The sequence below is a fragment of the Salvelinus fontinalis genome, chromosome 26 (genome assembly GCF_029448725.1).
Source record: "Salvelinus fontinalis isolate EN_2023a chromosome 26, ASM2944872v1, whole genome shotgun sequence".
Lineage (NCBI taxonomy): Eukaryota > Metazoa > Chordata > Actinopteri > Salmoniformes > Salmonidae > Salvelinus > Salvelinus fontinalis.
The window spans coordinates 42,480,092-42,498,600 of record NC_074690.1 but is presented as its reverse complement, the minus strand read 5'-3'; the positions used below and the strand labels follow the sequence as shown (position 1 = coordinate 42,498,600).

The 18,509-nt window shown below is 46.3% G+C and overlaps 1 protein-coding gene across 1 annotated transcript in view; it reads right to left on the bottom strand.

Moving 5' to 3' along the window:
* LOC129824503 (sterile alpha motif domain-containing protein 10-like) overlaps positions 1–18,509 on the bottom strand; it is a 129,783-nt gene that overhangs the window by 25,271 nt on the left and 86,003 nt on the right. Inside the window, exon 2 of the mRNA XM_055884200.1 lies at positions 6,144–6,325. Coding sequence (XP_055740175.1) covers positions 6,144–6,325 — 182 coding nt within the window. The remainder of the gene's footprint in view (positions 1–6,143; positions 6,326–18,509) is intronic.

The following is an 18,509-nucleotide window of genomic DNA, read 5'->3' as shown; positions in this document are numbered from 1 at the left end:
CAGAGCGATGGGTAACGATGCTTTGTGGCTGTCAGTTGTTGATGTATGCAGAGGGTCCCTGGTTCGAGCCCAGGTAGTAGCTACACTTATAAGAAATCCCGCCATGCCCTCCGACGAACCATCAAACAGGCAAAGCATCAATACAGGACTAAGATTGAATCGTACTACACCGGCTCTGACGCTCGTCGGATGTGGCAGGGCTTGCAAACCATTACTGACTACAAGGGGAAGCACAGCCGAGAGCTGCCCAGTGATACAAGCCTACCAGATGAGCTAAATTACTTCTGTGATTGCTTCGAGGCAAATAACACTGAAACATGCATGAGAGCACCAGCTGTTCCCGGAAGACTGTGTGATCAGGCTCTCTGCAGCCGTTGTGAGTAAGACCCTTAAACAAGTGTCATTCGGAATGCTGGCCTTCTAGGCAGAGTTCCTCTGTCCAGTGTTTGTGTTCTTTTGCCCATCTTAATCTTTTCTTTTTAATGGCCAGTCTAAGATATGGCTTTTTCTTTGCAACTCTGCCTAGAAGGCCAGCATCCTGGATTCGCCTCTTCACTGTTGAAATTGAGACTGGTGTTTTGCGGGTACTATTTAATGAAGCTGCCAGTTGAGGACTTGTGAGGCGTCTGTTTCTCAAACTAGACACTCTAATGTACTTTGTCCTCTTAATCAGTTGTGCACTTGGGCCTCCGACAACTCTATTCTGGTTAGAGCCAGTTTGAGCTGTTCTGTGAAGGGAGTAGTAGACAGAGTTGTACGAGATCTTCAGTTTCTTGGCAATTTCTCGCATGGAATAGCCTTCATTTCTCAGAACAAGAACGAGTTTCAGAAGAAAGTGCTTTGTTTCTGGCCATTTTGAGCCTGTAATCGAACCCACAAATGCTGATGCTCCAGATACTCAACTAGTCTAAAGAAGGACAGTTTTATTGCTTCTTTAATCAGAACAACAGTTTCCAGCTGTGCTAACATAATTGCAAAAGGGTTTTCTAATGATCAATTAGCCTTTTAAAATTATAAACTTGGATTAGCTAACACAACGTGCTATTGGAAAACATGGTTGCTGATAATGGGCCTCTGTATGCCAATGTAGATATTCCATTCAAAAAAATCACAATTTTCCAGCTACAGTAGTCATTTACAACATTAACCATGTCTACACTATATTTCTGACCAATTTTATGTTATTTTAATGGACAAAAATGTGCTTTTCTTTCAAAAACAAGGACATTTCCAAGTGACCCCAAACTTTTGAACGGTAGTATATGTGAAAATTCTATTAATTGACTAGAACTCGGCGTTCAACACCATAATGCTCTCCAAGCTAATATATAAACTAAGGACCATGGCACTAAACACCCCCCTCTGCAACTGTATCCTGGACTTCCTGACGGGCCGCCCCCAGGTGGTAAGGGTAGGTAACAGATCCTCAGATCCTGAAAAGGTTCTAAACCTGCACCATCGAGAGAATCCTGACTGGTTGCATCACAGTCTGGTATGGCAAGTATATATTTCCATTTGAGTCCATAAGGAGTACAATCTGTGGCTTGTGTATGTCCTCAGTGGGAGGGTGGGGGGTATCAGGGTGGCTGACAGGGGGCGTGCTCAGAGGGTGTGGGATCCCCTGGGCTTGGGGTTCTTCATTTGTCTGTTCTGGTGTGATGTTGAGGATATGGTCAGGGTCTGGGGTGGACTGTTCTGCTGTGTTCTGCTCTCTCTCTCTCTTTCTCCCCCCTCTCTCTCTCTCTCTCTCTCTCCCTGCCATTGGACAGTTAGATCCCTCAAATGAACCCCAGTGATATGTTGTCAGCAGCCATAATGTAGAAGTGGACACGGTGTATTGATCTTGGTTGGTGATGGTCTTTCTGTTTGTTGGAACTTCATCAAATATACTTGATAACTACAACCGAGATATGTGTTAACTCTTGCAGCATGCAGAGGATCCAAAACGGACACCCTCTTGACCAATCAGAATAAAGTATCTTTTGTACTGGTTCTTTTGATTATAGAACCACACACACGTGTGTGTGGTGGGACTCGGCTGTTTTTTCACTAAGGTTGTTTCCTTATTAGTGCTGATCTCTGTTAAACAAACCTAAGGGCTCTAATCTAATCAGCACACACACACACACACACACACACACACACACACACACACACACACACACACACACACACACACACACACACACACACACACACACACACACACACACACACACACACACACACACACACACACACACACACACACACACACACACAGAGACCAGGACTGCTCTCTCCGCACTGTTGAATCATGTATAGTGTGTCTTGTCGCTCAAAGCCATGTGGGAATCCTACAGTGTGTTCTTCATACTATAGGCAAGGTTTTCAATGATCAATTCTCCATGTATCCACATGGAAACAGCTTGATAATCCATCTTTGATTAAGCCTTCAGACCTATTTTACAGAATAGTGTAGCTGTAAATTATTAAACACTGCGGTGCGTGTTTGTACCATTTTGTACTCTCTCCTTCCTCCCATGATCCCGTTGGCTTACAGGGCAACCAGGAAGTGTACGGTTATGTCATGCTGGCTTTTAGGTCAGGCATTGTAAAGGTCTTAAAATATATATATATATATATTTGCCTTTGTTTTCTGTCATTCTAGAAGTGCACAGATGTGTTCCATATTGCATCAAAGCAATATGTGGAACAGAGACTGGCTTTCTGAAGTCTGTTTTTGCATGCGCACATCAACCCCTGATATGCAGGGTCATTTAGCAGACACTCTCTATTCTTCAATAGCCAATATGCATGTCCTCGCATCTCCAATTCAATGTATTGATTTTTCTGACGGCATTTGAGCCCCAGAGAGAACAAATGGAGACTTTATCTAAAGTACTGAATAGGGCTGTGACGGTCATGACATTTTGTCAGTCGGTGATTGTCAAGCAAATAAATGCCGGTCTCACGGTAATTGACCGTTAATTAACGGAAACACATTGAGCATCTCCTGTCTTCCAAGCATAGCCTACAAGCCACAAATGCAGATCTTTAGAACATGTATATTTTAAAAAGCCTAATAAATCCATGTGATATAGCCTACACCATCACAATAAATCCATTATTTATTTTCGACAGGTCTAAAGAAACATGATATGAAGAAAATGTCGTTTATTTCAGAAGAACAGAATAGCGTACTCTGAGTTGTCCTTATGTTAGGCCCTGATCAGGCTATGCCATATGGCTGTGGGCTACACTAGTTCATTTAGCACACAAGATTTGCTTAGAATTCCAATGCATTATTTTATATTATTTTATAGTATGAAGAATACAGTTGAACAAAGCTGAATAAAATAGAAAGGATATTTTCTCCAAATGATTTGAGGGAGTGTGCACATGCGGCTATTCTGTTTTGGAAGGTTATCAAAGAAACAGCTACTCCTAGAATTCTTAATTTAGATTTATTTATGTAAATTTTGTTGTGATTCAAATGTTGGGCTATATGTTTTGATTTTTAATACATTCTAAGGCTGTATGATGCAACTCGAATGATGATTTGAAAAAAGTTGCATGAAAAAGTTACATTAGCTCTGCTTTGTTTTTTTTGCGCAGGCTGTACACACTTCATCAGTCTCTCATTCACAATTTGACAAGCACTTGATAATGCCTTGAATTTCCCAGCTGCATCCCCTTTGTGTACCCGTAACGCCTCCTTAAAAAATCCATGTCTTTTGTGGCCAGTGGTCGTTGTGCCCTTGGGCTGAATATAATCATTATAATGCCCTTCCCTCCGGCTGTGTGCCAAAGCACCGCTCACTCACATCACTCTCAGTCATGTGATTGAGTCTTTCTTACATGTCTGTCGGGGACGCAACTGCGTGCTTCATTATCCAATTCAGAGGTGCATATTGAAGATATTGGAAGAGCTGTCCACATTTACTTTGTCAGCCAACAAGATGAGTAGGCCTAACGAACAGCAAAAGCACTAGCCTGTGTCAATCTACTATCACCATAGTACAATAGCTGACCTATTCTGTGAGAGAAATAAATATTCCTAAACATAGTCTGGGACAGTTGTGGGATGCGATAGATCCCAAATGAATACAACCACCATTGAAAAAACTGTTTTTAAGCAATGAGCCTGACACAACAGATGAGAACGTTTTGCTTAACATTTTGATAAACTATTGGGCTATTTCTTCCCATTATAAGCGCAGCAATGCGAACACTGTAGTAGGCACGTAATGTTCCATTAGCAGAAAAACACCCTTCTCAAAAGTGACCACAACTGTGATTATGCAGGTAATGATTTTATTATAAAGGTGCGTTTTTATGTTGAAAAATGATCTTCCCCAAACTTGAAACTCACGCGCTGCGTGTGTGTACAAGTTAGGCTTTTACACCCCTTTTTAAAGCGGATTCATGTGCTTCATTAGTTATTTGGCCACTTTAGTTGTGATACTCACCGTATCAAAACATATAGGCCTATGGGCTACGTGAGGTGATTTGAAAAAGTCACACAAAAAGCATGCGCTGTTTGCCATTCACAAGAGAAAATATATACATCACAAGTGATAGGCTAATATTGTCACCTATCACACTATTCTTGATTTAATCTTGTCTTTACATACAGTGCCTTTGGAAAGTATTTAGACCCCTTGATTTTCCCCACATTTGTTACACCTATTCTAAAATGGATTCGTTTTTCTCCCTCAACAATCTACACACAATATCCCATAATGACGAAGCAAAAAGTAATTTAACATTTTTTTTATATCACATTTACATAAGTATTCAGACCTTTTACTCAGTTCTTTGTTGAAGCACATTTGGCAGCGATTACAGCATTGAGTCATCTTGGGTATGTCGCTACAAGCTTGGCACACCTGTATTTGGGGAGTTTCTCCCATTCTTCTCTCCAGATCCTCTCAAGCTCTGTCAGGTTGGATGGGGAGCGTTGCTGCACAGCTATTTTCAGGTCTCTCCAGAGATTTTCAAACGAGTTCAGGTCCGGGCTCTGGCTGGGCCACTCAAGGACATTTAGAAACTTGTCCAGAAGCCACTCCTGCTCTGTCTTAACTGTGTGCTTAGGGTCATTGTCCTGTTGGAAGGTGAACCTTCACCCTAGTCTGAGGCCCTGAGCCCTCTGGAGCAGGTTTTTAACAAGGATCTCTCTGTACTTTGCTCCATTCCTCTTTTCCTCGATCCTGACCAGTCCCTGACGCTGAAAAACCCCTCCACAGCATGATGTGTCCACCACCACCATGCTTCACCTTAGGGATGGTGCCAGGTTTCCTCCAGATGCGATGCTTGGCATTCAGGCCAGAGTTCAATCTTGGTTTCATCAGACCAGAGAATCTTGTTTCTCATGGTCTGAGTGTCCTTTAGGTGCCTTTTAACAAACTCCAAGTGGGCTGTCATGTGCCTTTTACTGAGGAGTGGCTTCCGTCTGGCCACTCTAGCATAAAAGCCTGATTGGTGGAGTGCTGCAGAGATGGTTGTCCTTATGGAAGGTTCTCCCATATCCACAGAGGAACTCTGGAGCTCTGTCAGAGTGACCATTGGGTTCTTGGTCACCTCTCTGACCAAGGCCCTTCTCCCCCGATTAATCAGTTTGGCCGGGTGGCCAGCTCTAGGACGAGTCTTGGTGGTTCCAAACGTCTTCCATTTTAAAATGATGGAGGCAACTGTGTTCTTGGCGACCTTCAATGCTGCATAAATGTTTTGGTGCCCTTACGCAGCTCTGTGCCTCGACACAGTCCTGTCTCGGTGCTCTACAAACAATTCCTTCGACCTCATTTCTTGGGTTTTGTTCTGACGTGCACCGTCAACTAAAAGACCTTATATAAACAGGTGGGCCTTTCCAAATCATGTCCACTCAATTTTATTTACCACAGGTGGACTCCAATTAAGTTGTAGAAACATCTCAAGGATGATCAATGGAAACAGGATGCACCTGAGCTCAATTTTGAGTCTCGTAGGTCTGAATACTTATGTTAATAAGGTATTTCTGTATTTGTCATTATGGGGTATTGTTTGTAGATTGCTGAGGACTTTTTTTTATTTAATCCATTTTAGAATAAGGCTATAACATAACAAAATGTTAAAAAAGTCATGGAGTTTGAAAACTTTCCAAAGCCACTCTATGCCCACTATACCTGTATGCCCTCTGTGCCAGGTTGCTGCAGTAGTTTGACGGTGCGTGTGTACGTGTTCATCTGTCCCCTCCCATCATGCCAGGCGAGACTAGACCCTGGCCGGCGAGGCAGTTGGTAGCTCAGCTCCTCTGCAGACACTGTTTGCTCCAGGGATGCACGGCAGAAACTGAAGCTGGACGCAGCTGCAGACAAACAGACAGACAGTTTAGTTGATTAAACGTGTGAGAAACATGGATGGACGTCGAATTCTGACGTGAGACCGAGGGCTTGTGGAATAAAATCCCCAAAACCTTTCCATTAAAAACACTCTCAGTTGTATGTGGCCATGTCATAGTAGTCATAAAACATACTGTATATATAATAAGAGATCACTTACGGAAAATAAAATATTGTTTAAAAATATTCAACTCAAATCCAGGATTAATTGAACAAAAACTCTTCAATCTCAATGTGACTACTACTACTACACTTCTATAACTCTGTAACTTACTGTAACCCTGCCCTCTCTCTCCTGCCCCTCTCTCTCTCCCCACTCTCTATTTAGTTCTGTGTATCATAGTGACAGAGACAGTGTTTTGAGCCAAAAGGCCAATTCTGGTGTACACCTGCTCACAGCTGACACGCCAGAGACTGTTCCGTAGAGCAGAGGTGATAGAAACAGTTCAGAGAAACATTATGGAGAAACTAAAAAAAGGAAAGAAAAGAGACTGAAGAGAGAAATGTATTTTCAGAGAGCAGTGATGTCTTTCCTGTCTGCTTCTGCTTTCTCCTCTCTCCCCTCTCTCTCCCCCATCCTCTGCTTTCCCATCTCTGTTGATTCTGTGGTCCCTCTCTCTCTCTGCTGTCCTATCTTGTTCGTCTGTGGGGTTGAATGACACAGAGAGAACAGCAGAAGAGAACAGCAGATAGAGGGTGCGAGAGGGGGGGGGGGGGGGGGGTGAGAAGAGGAGACAGAAGGGAGAGAACGGGAGGAGAAGCATTCAGCGGGCCTTCCCAGTAAACTTAGCAGGGAGAGGGAAGGGAGAGTAGAAGAGGAAGGAGAGTGGAGAGTCCTCTCAGTGAACTGTACATCTACTGGTTATGGGCGAAGAGAGAGAAAGATGGCGAGAGAAGGTGGAGTAGAGCGATGGAGACAGTGGGAGGGAGGAATAACGATTTGGTGAATAACTGAGGAATGTTGGGAGACATAAAACGTGTCTACAGGTTTTAGTGGTTTAAAATCAGCTTCGGATAAAGCTTATCAGCACCAACCATATACCCAATCTATTCCAGTCACTTTGAAAGTGTTCCGGATAAAGTGCTCTCATCAACCCTTCCCCTTTCACAGTGAACTAAACTGGCCTCTATTTAATAAAGTGAACCTCCTGGCTAGGGAATGGAATCCACTGTAATATACAGGATATACTCCTCTTCATTAAGGATCCAATGCAGCCATGTTTATTTCAATATCAAATCATTTAGGGGCAACAATTAAGTACCATAATAGCTTCTTAGCAAAGGGCAATTTCTCAAGCAAGAATGTTGCTCGGACTGTCTGGGAGTGGTCTGGGTAGGGAGGGAGAAACAGAACATGTGCTGTTATTGGCAGAGAGGTTCGGAACTCTCTTTCTTATTGGTCTATTCACTCATGTATCCCACCAAAACAGGCAGAGATTTCAGGCAGTCTCTTGAACAGGTCTGACACTGAAAGGGCACTATCATCATTTTCACAATATTATTCCAACCTCATAGTGTGGAAATATTGATAAAAAACTGAAAAATCACATTTTTGACTGCACTGCTTTAAGACCAGCCACACATGATTAACTACTGTCCCCGCCTTCATTGACACAACACTATAACTGACATCAGAGCTTCTAGATTCATTGGAAGGTCACTCTCAGCTGGAGTGTCTTCTATCCAGAGAAGAAGGTTTAAATGACCCCTGATGTCCACCGCAGAGCACTAAACCACACATCAGACATGTGTATCATTGGTGAAAGGTGAGAGAGACTCAGAGTCAAAGGGCAAAGCCCAAGGAGATATGTGCAGTCAAATCGAACACAGAATGTTTCTCAGATGACACCATATACTTTCTAATGCACTACATTTGACAAAAGCTCAGAATTAGTGCTCTTTATGGGAAATCAGGTGTTTAATTTAGTTTAAAAAACGTTGTCTCCAATGTGTGTTTCGTGGTCTCTGATTAGTGCTCTTTATGGGAAAACAGGTGTTTCATTTAGTTTTAAAAAGTTGGCTCCAGTGTGCGTTTCCTGGTCTCTTTTATGATGCAGTCTCAGTTGTATACTTGTGTGTCATAGCACTCTCTCTGTACCTTTCCTATGATTCAGCAGGATAGAGTATATATGTCCTTGGCCATCTGTCTGTCTACATTCATACATATTTGATCAGACTGGAGCCAGGCCATCTCCCCTCCCCTCTCGACCTCCTCAGTAAGTGATGTTGTAATAGGTGCAACCGTCGTTCTCAATAAAATATATTATCACCTAGAGGGGAGAGGGGGGAGAGGAGTGAGGGAAGGAGATGAGAAGAGGGGATTAGAGGAGTGAGGGAGGGAGGGAAGGAGATGAGAGGATGGGATTAGAGGAGGAGTGAGGGAAGGAGATGAGAGGAGGGGATTAGAGGAGGATTGATGGAAGGAGATGAGAGGAGGGGATTAGAGGAGAGGAGTGAGGGAAGGAGATGAGAGGAGGAGATTAGAGGAGGAGAGGAGTGAGGGAAGGAGAATAGAGGAGGAGAGGAGTGAGGGAAGGAGATGAGAAGAGGGGATTAGAGGAGGAGAGGAGTGAGGGAGGGAGGGAGATGAGAGGAGGGGATTAGAGGAGGAGAGGCGTGAAGAAAGGAGATGAGAGGAGAGGAGTGAGGGAAGGAGATGAGAGGAGGGGATTAGAGGAGGAGAGGAGTGAGGGAAGGAGATGAGAGGAGGGGATTAGAGGAGGAGAGGAGTGAGGGAAGGAGATGAGAGGAGGGGATTAGAGGAGGAGAGGAGTGAGGGAAGGAGATGAGAGGAGAGGAGATTGACCACATGAATGGAGGGAGAGGAAGGAGAGAGCACAATGAAAGAGAAAGGGTGGAAATACAGAGGAAAGTTAAAGATGTTTCACTTGAATTACAGTCTTCTATCTAGAGGAGGTTTGAATTACCTCTGATGTTCACTGCAGAGCACTAAACTGCATACAGGGCCTGAAAGTATTCAGACCCTTTGACTTTTTCAGGTTGTTACGTTACAGCCTTATTCTAAAAGGGATTTTAAAAAATCTACACACAGTACCACATAATGACAAAGCGAAAACATTTTTTTTGAAAATGTTGCAAATTTATTACAAATAAAAACAGAAGAACAGAAGTATTCAGACCCTTTGCTATGAGACTCAAAATTGAGCTCAGGTGCATCCTGTTTCCATTGATCATCCTTGAGATGTTTCAACAACTTGATTGGAGTCCACATGTGGTCAATTCAATTGATTGGACATGATTTGGAAAAGCACACACCTGTCTATGTAAGGTCCCACAGTTGACAGTGCATGTCAGAGAAAAAGCCCAGCCATGAGGTTGAAGGAATTGTCTGTAGAGCTCTGAGACAGGATTGTGTCGAGGCACAGATCTGGGGAAGGGTACCAAAACATTTCTGCATCATTGAAGGTCCCCAAGAACAGTGGCATTCTAAAATGGAAGAAGTTTGGAACCACCAAGACTCTTCCTAGAGCTGGCCGCCCGGCCAAACAGAGCAATCAGGGGAGAAGGGCCTTGGTCAGGGAGGTGACCAAGAACACGATAGTCACTCTGACAGAGTTCTAGAGTTCCTCTGTGGAGATGGAAGAACCTTCCAGAAGGACAACCATCTCTCCAGCACTCCACCAATCCGGCCTTTATGGTAGAGTGGCCAGACGCAAGCCACTCCTCAGTAAAAGGCACATGACAGCCAGCCTTGCGTTTGCCAAAAGGCACCTAAAACTCTCAGACACTCTACCATAAAGGCCGGATAAACAAGATTCTCTAGTGTGATGAAACCAAGATTGAGCTCTTTGGCCTGAATGCCAAGCGCCACATCTGGAGGAAACCTGGCACCATCCCTAAGGTGAAGCATGGTGGTGGCAGCTGTGGGGATGTTTTTCGTTGGCAGGGACTTAAGACTAGTTAGGATTGAGGGATAGATGAACAGAAAAAATTACAGAGAAACCCTTAATGAAAACCTTCCCCGGAGTGCTCAGGACCTCAGACTGGTGCGAAGGTTCACCTTCCAACAGGACAATGACCCTAAGCACACAGCCAAGACAAAGCAGGAATAGTTTCTGGACAAGTCTCTGAATGTCCTTGAGTGGCCCAGCCAAAGCCCGTTCTTGAACCCGATCAAACATCTCTGGAGAGACCTGAAAATAGTGACGCTCCCCATCCAATCTGACAGAGATTGAGAGGACCTGCAGAGAAGAATGGGAGAAACTCCCCAAATACAGATGTGCCAAGCTTGTAGCGTCATACTCAAGAAGACTGGAGGCTGTAATTGCTACCGAAGATGCTTAAACAAAGCACTGAGTAAAGGGTCTGAATACTTACATAAATTGGATATTTAAGTTTATGTTTAATCAATTAGCATTTTTTTTTTAAATGTAAAACCCATTTTTGCTTCGTCATTATGTGGTACTGCGTGTAGATTGATGAGGGGGAAAAAAACGAATGAATCAATTTTAGAATAAGGCTGTAACCTAACATAACGTGGGAAAAGTTAAGGGGTCTGAATACTTTCTGAAAGCACTGTATGTTTCATCGGTGAAAGGTGAGAGAGACTCAGAATCAAGAGCAAAACCCAAGGGGAAAAAGGATAGACACAAATAATAATAAATAAACTTTTACCAGGTCAAACTACCTGGACTCTATTGGAGCGCGTCCCCATCTCCCCTTAACCATATCACAGTTCAAGCTTTTGAAATCTCCAAGGTATTCCCCTTTTCAAAAAGACAATTAGGCTATTATGTCTTGTACCGTGAAAGGTTGTACCAATCCAAATCCCACTTTTGAACAGTACTCATTTGCTCCAAAAGAGGGCATTCTAATTCTGGGGGGAAAAAACATCCACTCCCACATTTTGGCCACATCATCTGAGAGTGGCCGTAACTTCATTTTGCAGCAGTTTCACTCTTTCTGTAATACATGAAGCATAAAACGCTAAATATAGAGTGGACAGTAGAAAATCCATACCAGATTTTCTCGAGGTCTACATCTACCTGTAGTCTAAATGAAGTCTCTCAGCAAATGTGCTCATGGAGTAGGACCAGGGTATTTACCTTAGTCTCTCTCTATGGGACCCCTTAAATTAGACCATCTCCCAGAGCGGAGCAGAGCAGGGGAGAAAAGAAGTCAAAACTAGAAATATATAGGGCCCCCCGGGTGGCGCAGTGGTCTAGGGCACTGCATCGCAGCGCTTGCTGCGCCCAGGCTCTGTCGCCCAGGCTCTGTCGCAGCCGGCCGCGACCGGGAGGTCCGTGGGGCGACGCACAATTGGCCTAGCGTCGTCCGGGTTAGGGAGGGTTTGGCCGGTAGGGATATCCTTGTCTCATCGCGCTCCAGCGACTCCTGTGGCTGGCCAGCGCAGTGCGTGCTAACCTTCCTCCGACGCATTGGTGCGGCTGGCTTCCGGGTTGGAGGCGCGCTGTGTTAAGAAGCAGTATGGCTGGTTGGGTTGTGCTTCGGAGGACGCATGGACACCTTCGTCTCTCCCGAGCCCGTACGGGAGTTGTAGCGATGAGACAAGATAGTAATTACTAGCGATTGGACACCACGAAAATTGGGGTAAAATTAAAATAAAAAAACTAGAAATATATAAATAAAACCCTCTCTTTTTTCAAGGCACAATCAATCCTGAACACAGATTGCATATGTGCCCTGTAGCTCTCAGAAATGGTGAAATAATCGCCCATCTGTACCCCAGAGTAGAGTGAAGAGAAGTGTTGAACGGTCAGTGTACAAAATGCCAGACCTTGACCTTAGCACTCAGTCTCTCCAGGCACTCTGTGTCTATGAGGCCGAGGGGGCACCGTGTTAGACAGTGTTAGGAGGAGAGGACTTGTATTCCCAGAGAGAGCGAACGTCCCAGCTGGTGATTTATATAAGCCCATATAGATGTACAATGTGATAGTACGGAGTAAACAGAACTATCGATTTTCTCCCACTGTGTCACACATTTACACTTCAGATAACACACGCACAGAATACTTTCTCCTCTCCTTTCCTCTCTCCCCCTCTCTCCCTCCTATGTTATATCCAGGACTGACTAGCTCCTTCACCTCTGAAAATCATAGAACTGCCTCAGGCTGTCTGTGTCTCTTCCTCCTGGTATGAAGCTAAAGGGTGATAACAAGGGGTGACTGGAGAGAACGGTCAGGATGGTGACCTACTCGGAGGATAACGGGGTGAAGGAATAATATGGAGGGGTGAAGGTAACATATGTAATGAAGGAGAAATGTGGTGATGACGGGCAAAGACGAATGGACGATGCAAACGATGAACGAGTAAAGGAAGAGAAGAATGAACTTTTGAGATGGTTTACTCTTTTCATCGGTTGCTTCATCCATTCGTCCATGCCCGTCATCACCCCATTTCTCCTTCATTACATATGGTACCTTCACCCCTCCATATTATTCCTTCACCCCTTTATCCTCCGAGTATGTCACCATCCTGACCGTTCTCTCCAGTCGCCCCTCCTTCATCCTTTAGCTTCATACCAGGAGGAAGAGAAACAGACAGACAGAGGCAGTTCTATGATATTCAGAATGGAAGGAGCTGGTCAGTTGAAACCCCTCGCCCAGATGTTTCTATAGTCTTAATTCCGTTCCTTTACTTCCGATTTGTATGTGTTGTTGTGAAATTGTTAGACGTTACTTGTACGATATCACTGCACTGTTGGAGCTAGAAACACAAGCGCTAACATCTGCTAAACACGTGTATGTGACGAATAAAATGAGATTTGATTTGATTGGAGGTGAGGCAGATAAACAGAATGAGGGGGAGAAGTGTTCAAAGGATGCTGCCGGCAGATCTTGCAAGACGGCGCAGAGAAACCGATTCAATCTCCCTGACAGACAATAACTCCGGACTGCCCAGAAGAAATTCCAATGGAGGAGAGGAGAGACGGACGAGAGGGAGAGGAGGTTGATAGGCAGCTTATCACAGAGCAGGGAGGGGAGTGACAGCAATACCGATGCGTGAGAGTCATATCAGTAACCCGGTCACAGCCATGTGACCTTCAAGCCCCATTTTGCAGAGTCAAAGATTGACCTATAAACACGGAATCTTATCCTTCACCTCCAGTATTCGTTTCATTCATAAAAGCCAGTGCAAACCTCACAACATGAACCGCTCACACAATACAGAGACGTTCGGTCTGTCTCTACCATGCTGTCCAACGTGAGTCCAATCAACTGCGGTTGAGTAATAAGGTCACTGCATAATGCTAATTGTTTAGCAGTGCAGTACAGTACAGTACAGTGCAGTGCAGTGCATCACTACAACCTGGTAATGGTAAGGTAGGTGAAGGAGTGTGTGTGTCCCCATAGGTTATTTCATTGTTCACTGAGCCAACCAAATAAGAGCAGTGTGCAGACAAATCCTCTGGCCGCTCTCGCAACTGATGAACTCACATTGTGCAACGGAACTTCGATTCTGTAGTGCTTTCAAAATGACCTATTCGATAAGAAAATCAAAAGGGTCAAATTACGTTCGAATGTCAATGAAAACTCTTATCGGGGTTCGTGTATATTTAAGTTCAGGCTGAGTCCATCTGTTGCCTGTCAGACTTAGAATTATTCAATCATGTCTTATGAGGTCACAAAGACTTCAGCCAAACGGAGCTGTGTTGCATAATTGGATGTCTGATTGAATCTATCCATCCAATCATCAAAGCTACCTTCTTTCATACAAGTTATTTTCAAATATGTGGAAACCCCTTCAAATTAGTGGTTTTGGCTATTTCAGCCACACCCGTTGCTGACAGGTGTATAACATCGAGCACACAGCCATGCAATCTCCATAGACAAAAATTGGCAGTAGAATGGCCTTACTGAAGAGCTCCGTGACTCCATCAAGTCAGTTCTTCAAATGTCTGCCCTGCTAGAGCTGCCCCCGGGCAACTGTAAGTGCTGTTATTGTAAGTGGAAACGTACAGGAGCAACAACGTCTCAGCCGGAAACTGGTAGGCCACACAAGCTCACAGAACGGGACCGCCGAGTGCTGAAGCGAGGAAACATTGTCTGTCCTCGGCTGCAACACTCACTACTGATATCCAAACTGCCTCTCGAAGCAACGTCAGCACAATAACTGTTCATCAGGAGCTTCATGAAATGGGTTTCCATGGCTAAGCAGCCACACACAAGCCTTAGATCACCATGCACAATGCCAAGCGTCAGCTGGAGTGGTGTAAAACTCGCTGCCATTGGACTCTGGAGCAGTGGAAACTGTTCTCTGGAGTGATGAATCACGCTTCACCATCTGAAAGTCCGAAAGACGAATCTGGATTTGGCAGATGCCAGGAAAACGCTACCTGCCAAATGGATAGGGCCAACTGTAAAGTTTGGTGGAGGAGGAATAATGGTCTGGGTCTGTTTTCATGATTTGGGCTACGCCCCTTAGTTCCTGTGAAGGGAAATGTTAACTCTACAGCATACCATTTTTTTTTATTTTTTTTCACCTTTGTATAACCAGGTAGGCTAGTTGAGAACAAATGTGACCTGGCCAAGTGTCACGTTCCTGACCTGTTTTCTGTTGTTTTGTATGTGTGTGATGGTCAGGGCGTGAGTTTTGGGTGGGCAGTCTATGTTTTCTGTTTCTATGTTGGTTTTGGGTTGCCTGGTATGGCTCTTAATTAGAGGCAGGTGTTTTGCGTTTTCCTCTAATTGAGAGTCATATTAAGGTAGGTTGTTCTCACTGTTTGTTTGTGGGTGATTGTCGCTGTGTCTGTGTTTGTTGCACCACACGGTACTGTCTCGTCTCGTTCGTTCGGTCGTTCCTGTTTATGTGTTCCTCGTTTCATGTAAGTTCATAGTTTATGTCTGTCTAGTTCGTTTTGTTATTTTGTATCATTCAAGTGTATTTCGTTTCGTGTTTTTCCGTCTTGTCATTAAAACATTATGTATTCATCACCCGCTACGCCTTGGTCAACTCACTCACCGAAAGAGAGCCGTTACAGAATCACCCACCAAACCCAGATCAAGCAGCGGGTTAACGGACAGCAACGACAGCAGCAGTGGGAAAAGGAGGATTGGACATGGGAAGAGATCCTGGACGGTAAAGGACCCTGGGCAGAGCCAGAGGAGTGTCGCCGTTCCAAGGCGGAGCTGGAGGCATCAAAAGCGGAGAGGCGACGTTATGAGGAGGCAGCACGGAAGCAAGGCTGGAAGCCCGCAAGTACTACCCTAAAATTTCTTGGGGGGGGGGCTAAGAGGTAGTGGGCCGAGGGCAGGTAGGAGACCTGCGCCCACTTCCCAGGCTAACCGTGGAGAGCGGGAGTACGGGCAGACGCCGTGTTACGCAGTAGAGCGCACTGTATCTCCTGTACGGGTGCATAGCCCAGTGCGGGTTATTCCACCTCCCCGCACTGGTAGGGCTAGATTGGGCATTGAGCCAAATGTCATGAGGCCGGCCCTACATATCTGGCCACCAGTACGTCTCCTTGGGCCGGCTTACATGGCACCAGCCTTAAGCATGGTGTCCCCGGTTCGCCAACACAGCCCAGTGCGGGTTATTCCACCTCCCCGCACTGGACGGGCTACGGGGAGCATGCAACCAGGTAAGGTTGGGCAGGCTCAGTGCTCAAGGGAGCCAATACGCCTGCACGGTCCGGTATTTCCGGCGCTACCTCCTCGCCCCAGCCCAGTACCACCAGTGCCTACACCACGCACCAGGCTTCCAGTGCGTTTTAAGAGCCCTGTTCCTCCTCCACGCACTCTCCCTATGGTGCGTGTCTTCAGCCCAGTGCCTCCAGTTCCGGCACCACGCACTAAGCCATCTGTGCGTCTCCAGAGCCCTGTACGCACTGTTCCTTCTCCCCGCACTCGCCCTGAGGTGCGTGCCCTCAGCCCGGTACCTCCAGTTCCGGTACCACGCACCAGGCCTATAGTGCGCTTCGAGAGGTCAGTGTGCCCTGTTCCTGCTCCCCGCACTAGCCTTGAAGTGCGTGCCGTCATCCCGGTACCTCCAGTTCCGGCACCACGCACCAGGCCTACTGTGCGCCTCAGCAGGGCAGAGTCGGCCGTCTGCCCAACGCCTTCTGCACTGCCTGTCTGCCCAGCGCCGTCTGAGCCATCTGTCTGCCCAGCGCCGTCTGAGCCATCTGTCTGCCCAGCGCCGTCTGAGCCATCTGTCTGCCCAGCGCCTTCTGAGCCATCCGTCTGCACAGCGCCTTCTGAGCCATCCGTCTGCCACGAGCCATTAGAGCCGCCCGTCTGTCCCGAGCCGCTAGAGCCGTCCGTCAGTCAAGAGCTGCCAGAGCCGCCAACCAGTCAGGAGCTGCCAGAGCCGCCAGCCAGTCAGGAGCTGCCCTACAGTCAGGAGCTGTCCTACAGTCAGGAGCTGTCCTACAGTCAGGAGCTGCCCTACAGTCATGAGCTGCCCTACAGTCATGAGCTGCCCTACAGTCATGAGCTGCCCTACAGTCATGAGCTGCCCTACAGTCATGAGCTGCCCCACAGTCAGGAGCTGCCCCTCAGTCCGGAGCTGCCCCTCAGCCCGGACCTGCCAGAGCCCCTCAGCCCGGACCTGCCAGAGCCCCTCAGCCCGGACCTGCCAGAGCCCCTCAGCCCGGACCTGCCAGAGCCCCTCAGCCCGGACCTGCCAGAGCCCCTCAGCCCGGACCTGCCAGAGCCCCTCAGCCGGGACCTGCCAGAGCCCCTCAGCCCGGACCTGCCAGAGCCCCTCAGCCCGGACCTGCCAGAGTCCCTCAGCCCGGACCTGCCAGAGTCCCTCAGCCCGGACCTGCCAGAGTCCCTCAGCCAGGACCTGCCAGAGTTCCTCAGCCAGGACCTGCCCCCCCTTATCCCGGTGCCGCCCCTTATCCCGGTGCCGCCCCTTATCCCGGTGCTGGCCCTTATCCCGGTGCTGCCCCTTCATTTATGTGGTTTTAGTTGGAGGGTGGTCATTGGGAGGGGAATACAGAAGCGGGGAGTGACTATGGTGGTGTGGGGACAGCGTCCGGAGCCTGAGCCACCACCATGGTCAGATGCCCACCCAGACCCTCCCCTGGACTTTGTGCTGGTGCGCCCGGCGTTCACACCTTGAGGGGGGGGGTTCTGTCACGTTCCTGACCTGTTTTCTGTTGTTTTGTATGTGTGTGATGGTCAGGGCGTGAGTTTTGGGTGGGCAGTCTATGTTTTCTGTTTCTATGTTGGTTTTGGGTTGCCTGGTATGGCTCTTAATTAGAGGCAGGTGTTTTGCGTTTTCCTCTAATTGAGAGTCATATTAAGGTAGGTTGTTCTCACTGTTTGTTTGTGGGTGATTGTCGCTGTGTCTGTGTTTGTTGCACCACACGGTACTGTCTCGTTCGTTCGGTCGTTCCTGTTTATGTGTTCCTCGTTTCATGTAAGTTCATAGTTTAGGTCTGTCTAGTTCGTTTTGTTATTTTGTAAATCATTCAAGTGTATTTCGTTTCGTGTTTTTCCGTCTTGTCATTAAAACATGATGTATTCATCACCCGCTGCGCCTTGGTCAACTCACTCACCGAAAGAGAGCCGTTACACCAAGATAAAGCATAGCAATTCGACACATACAACACAGAGTTACACATGGAGTTAAACAAACATACAGTCAATAATACAGTAGAAAAATAAGTCTATATACAATGTGAGCAAATGAGGTGAGATAAGGGAGGTAAAGGCAAAAAAAGGCCATGGTGGCGAAGTAAATACAATATAGCAAGTAAAACACTGGAATGGTAAATTTGCAGTGGAAGAATGTGCAAAGTAGAAATATAAATAATGGGGTGCAAAGGAGCAAAATAAATAAATAAATACAGTAGGGGAAGAGGTAGGTATTTGGGCTAAATTATAGATAGGCTATGTACAGGTGCAGTAATCTGTGAGCTGCTCTGACAGCTGGTGCTTAAAGCTAGTGAGGGAAATAAGTGTTTCCAGCTTCAGAGATTTTTGCAGTTCGTTCCAGTCATTGGCAGCAGAGAACTGGAAGGAAAGATGACCAAAGGAGGAATTGGCTTTGGGGGTGACCAGTGAGATATACCTGCTGGAGCGCGTGCTATGAGTGGGTACTGCTATGGTGACCAGTGAGATGAGATAATGACATTCTAGACTATTGTGTGCTTCCAACTTTGTGGGAACAGTTTGGGGAAGGCCTTTTCCTGTTTCAGCATGACAATACCCCCATGCA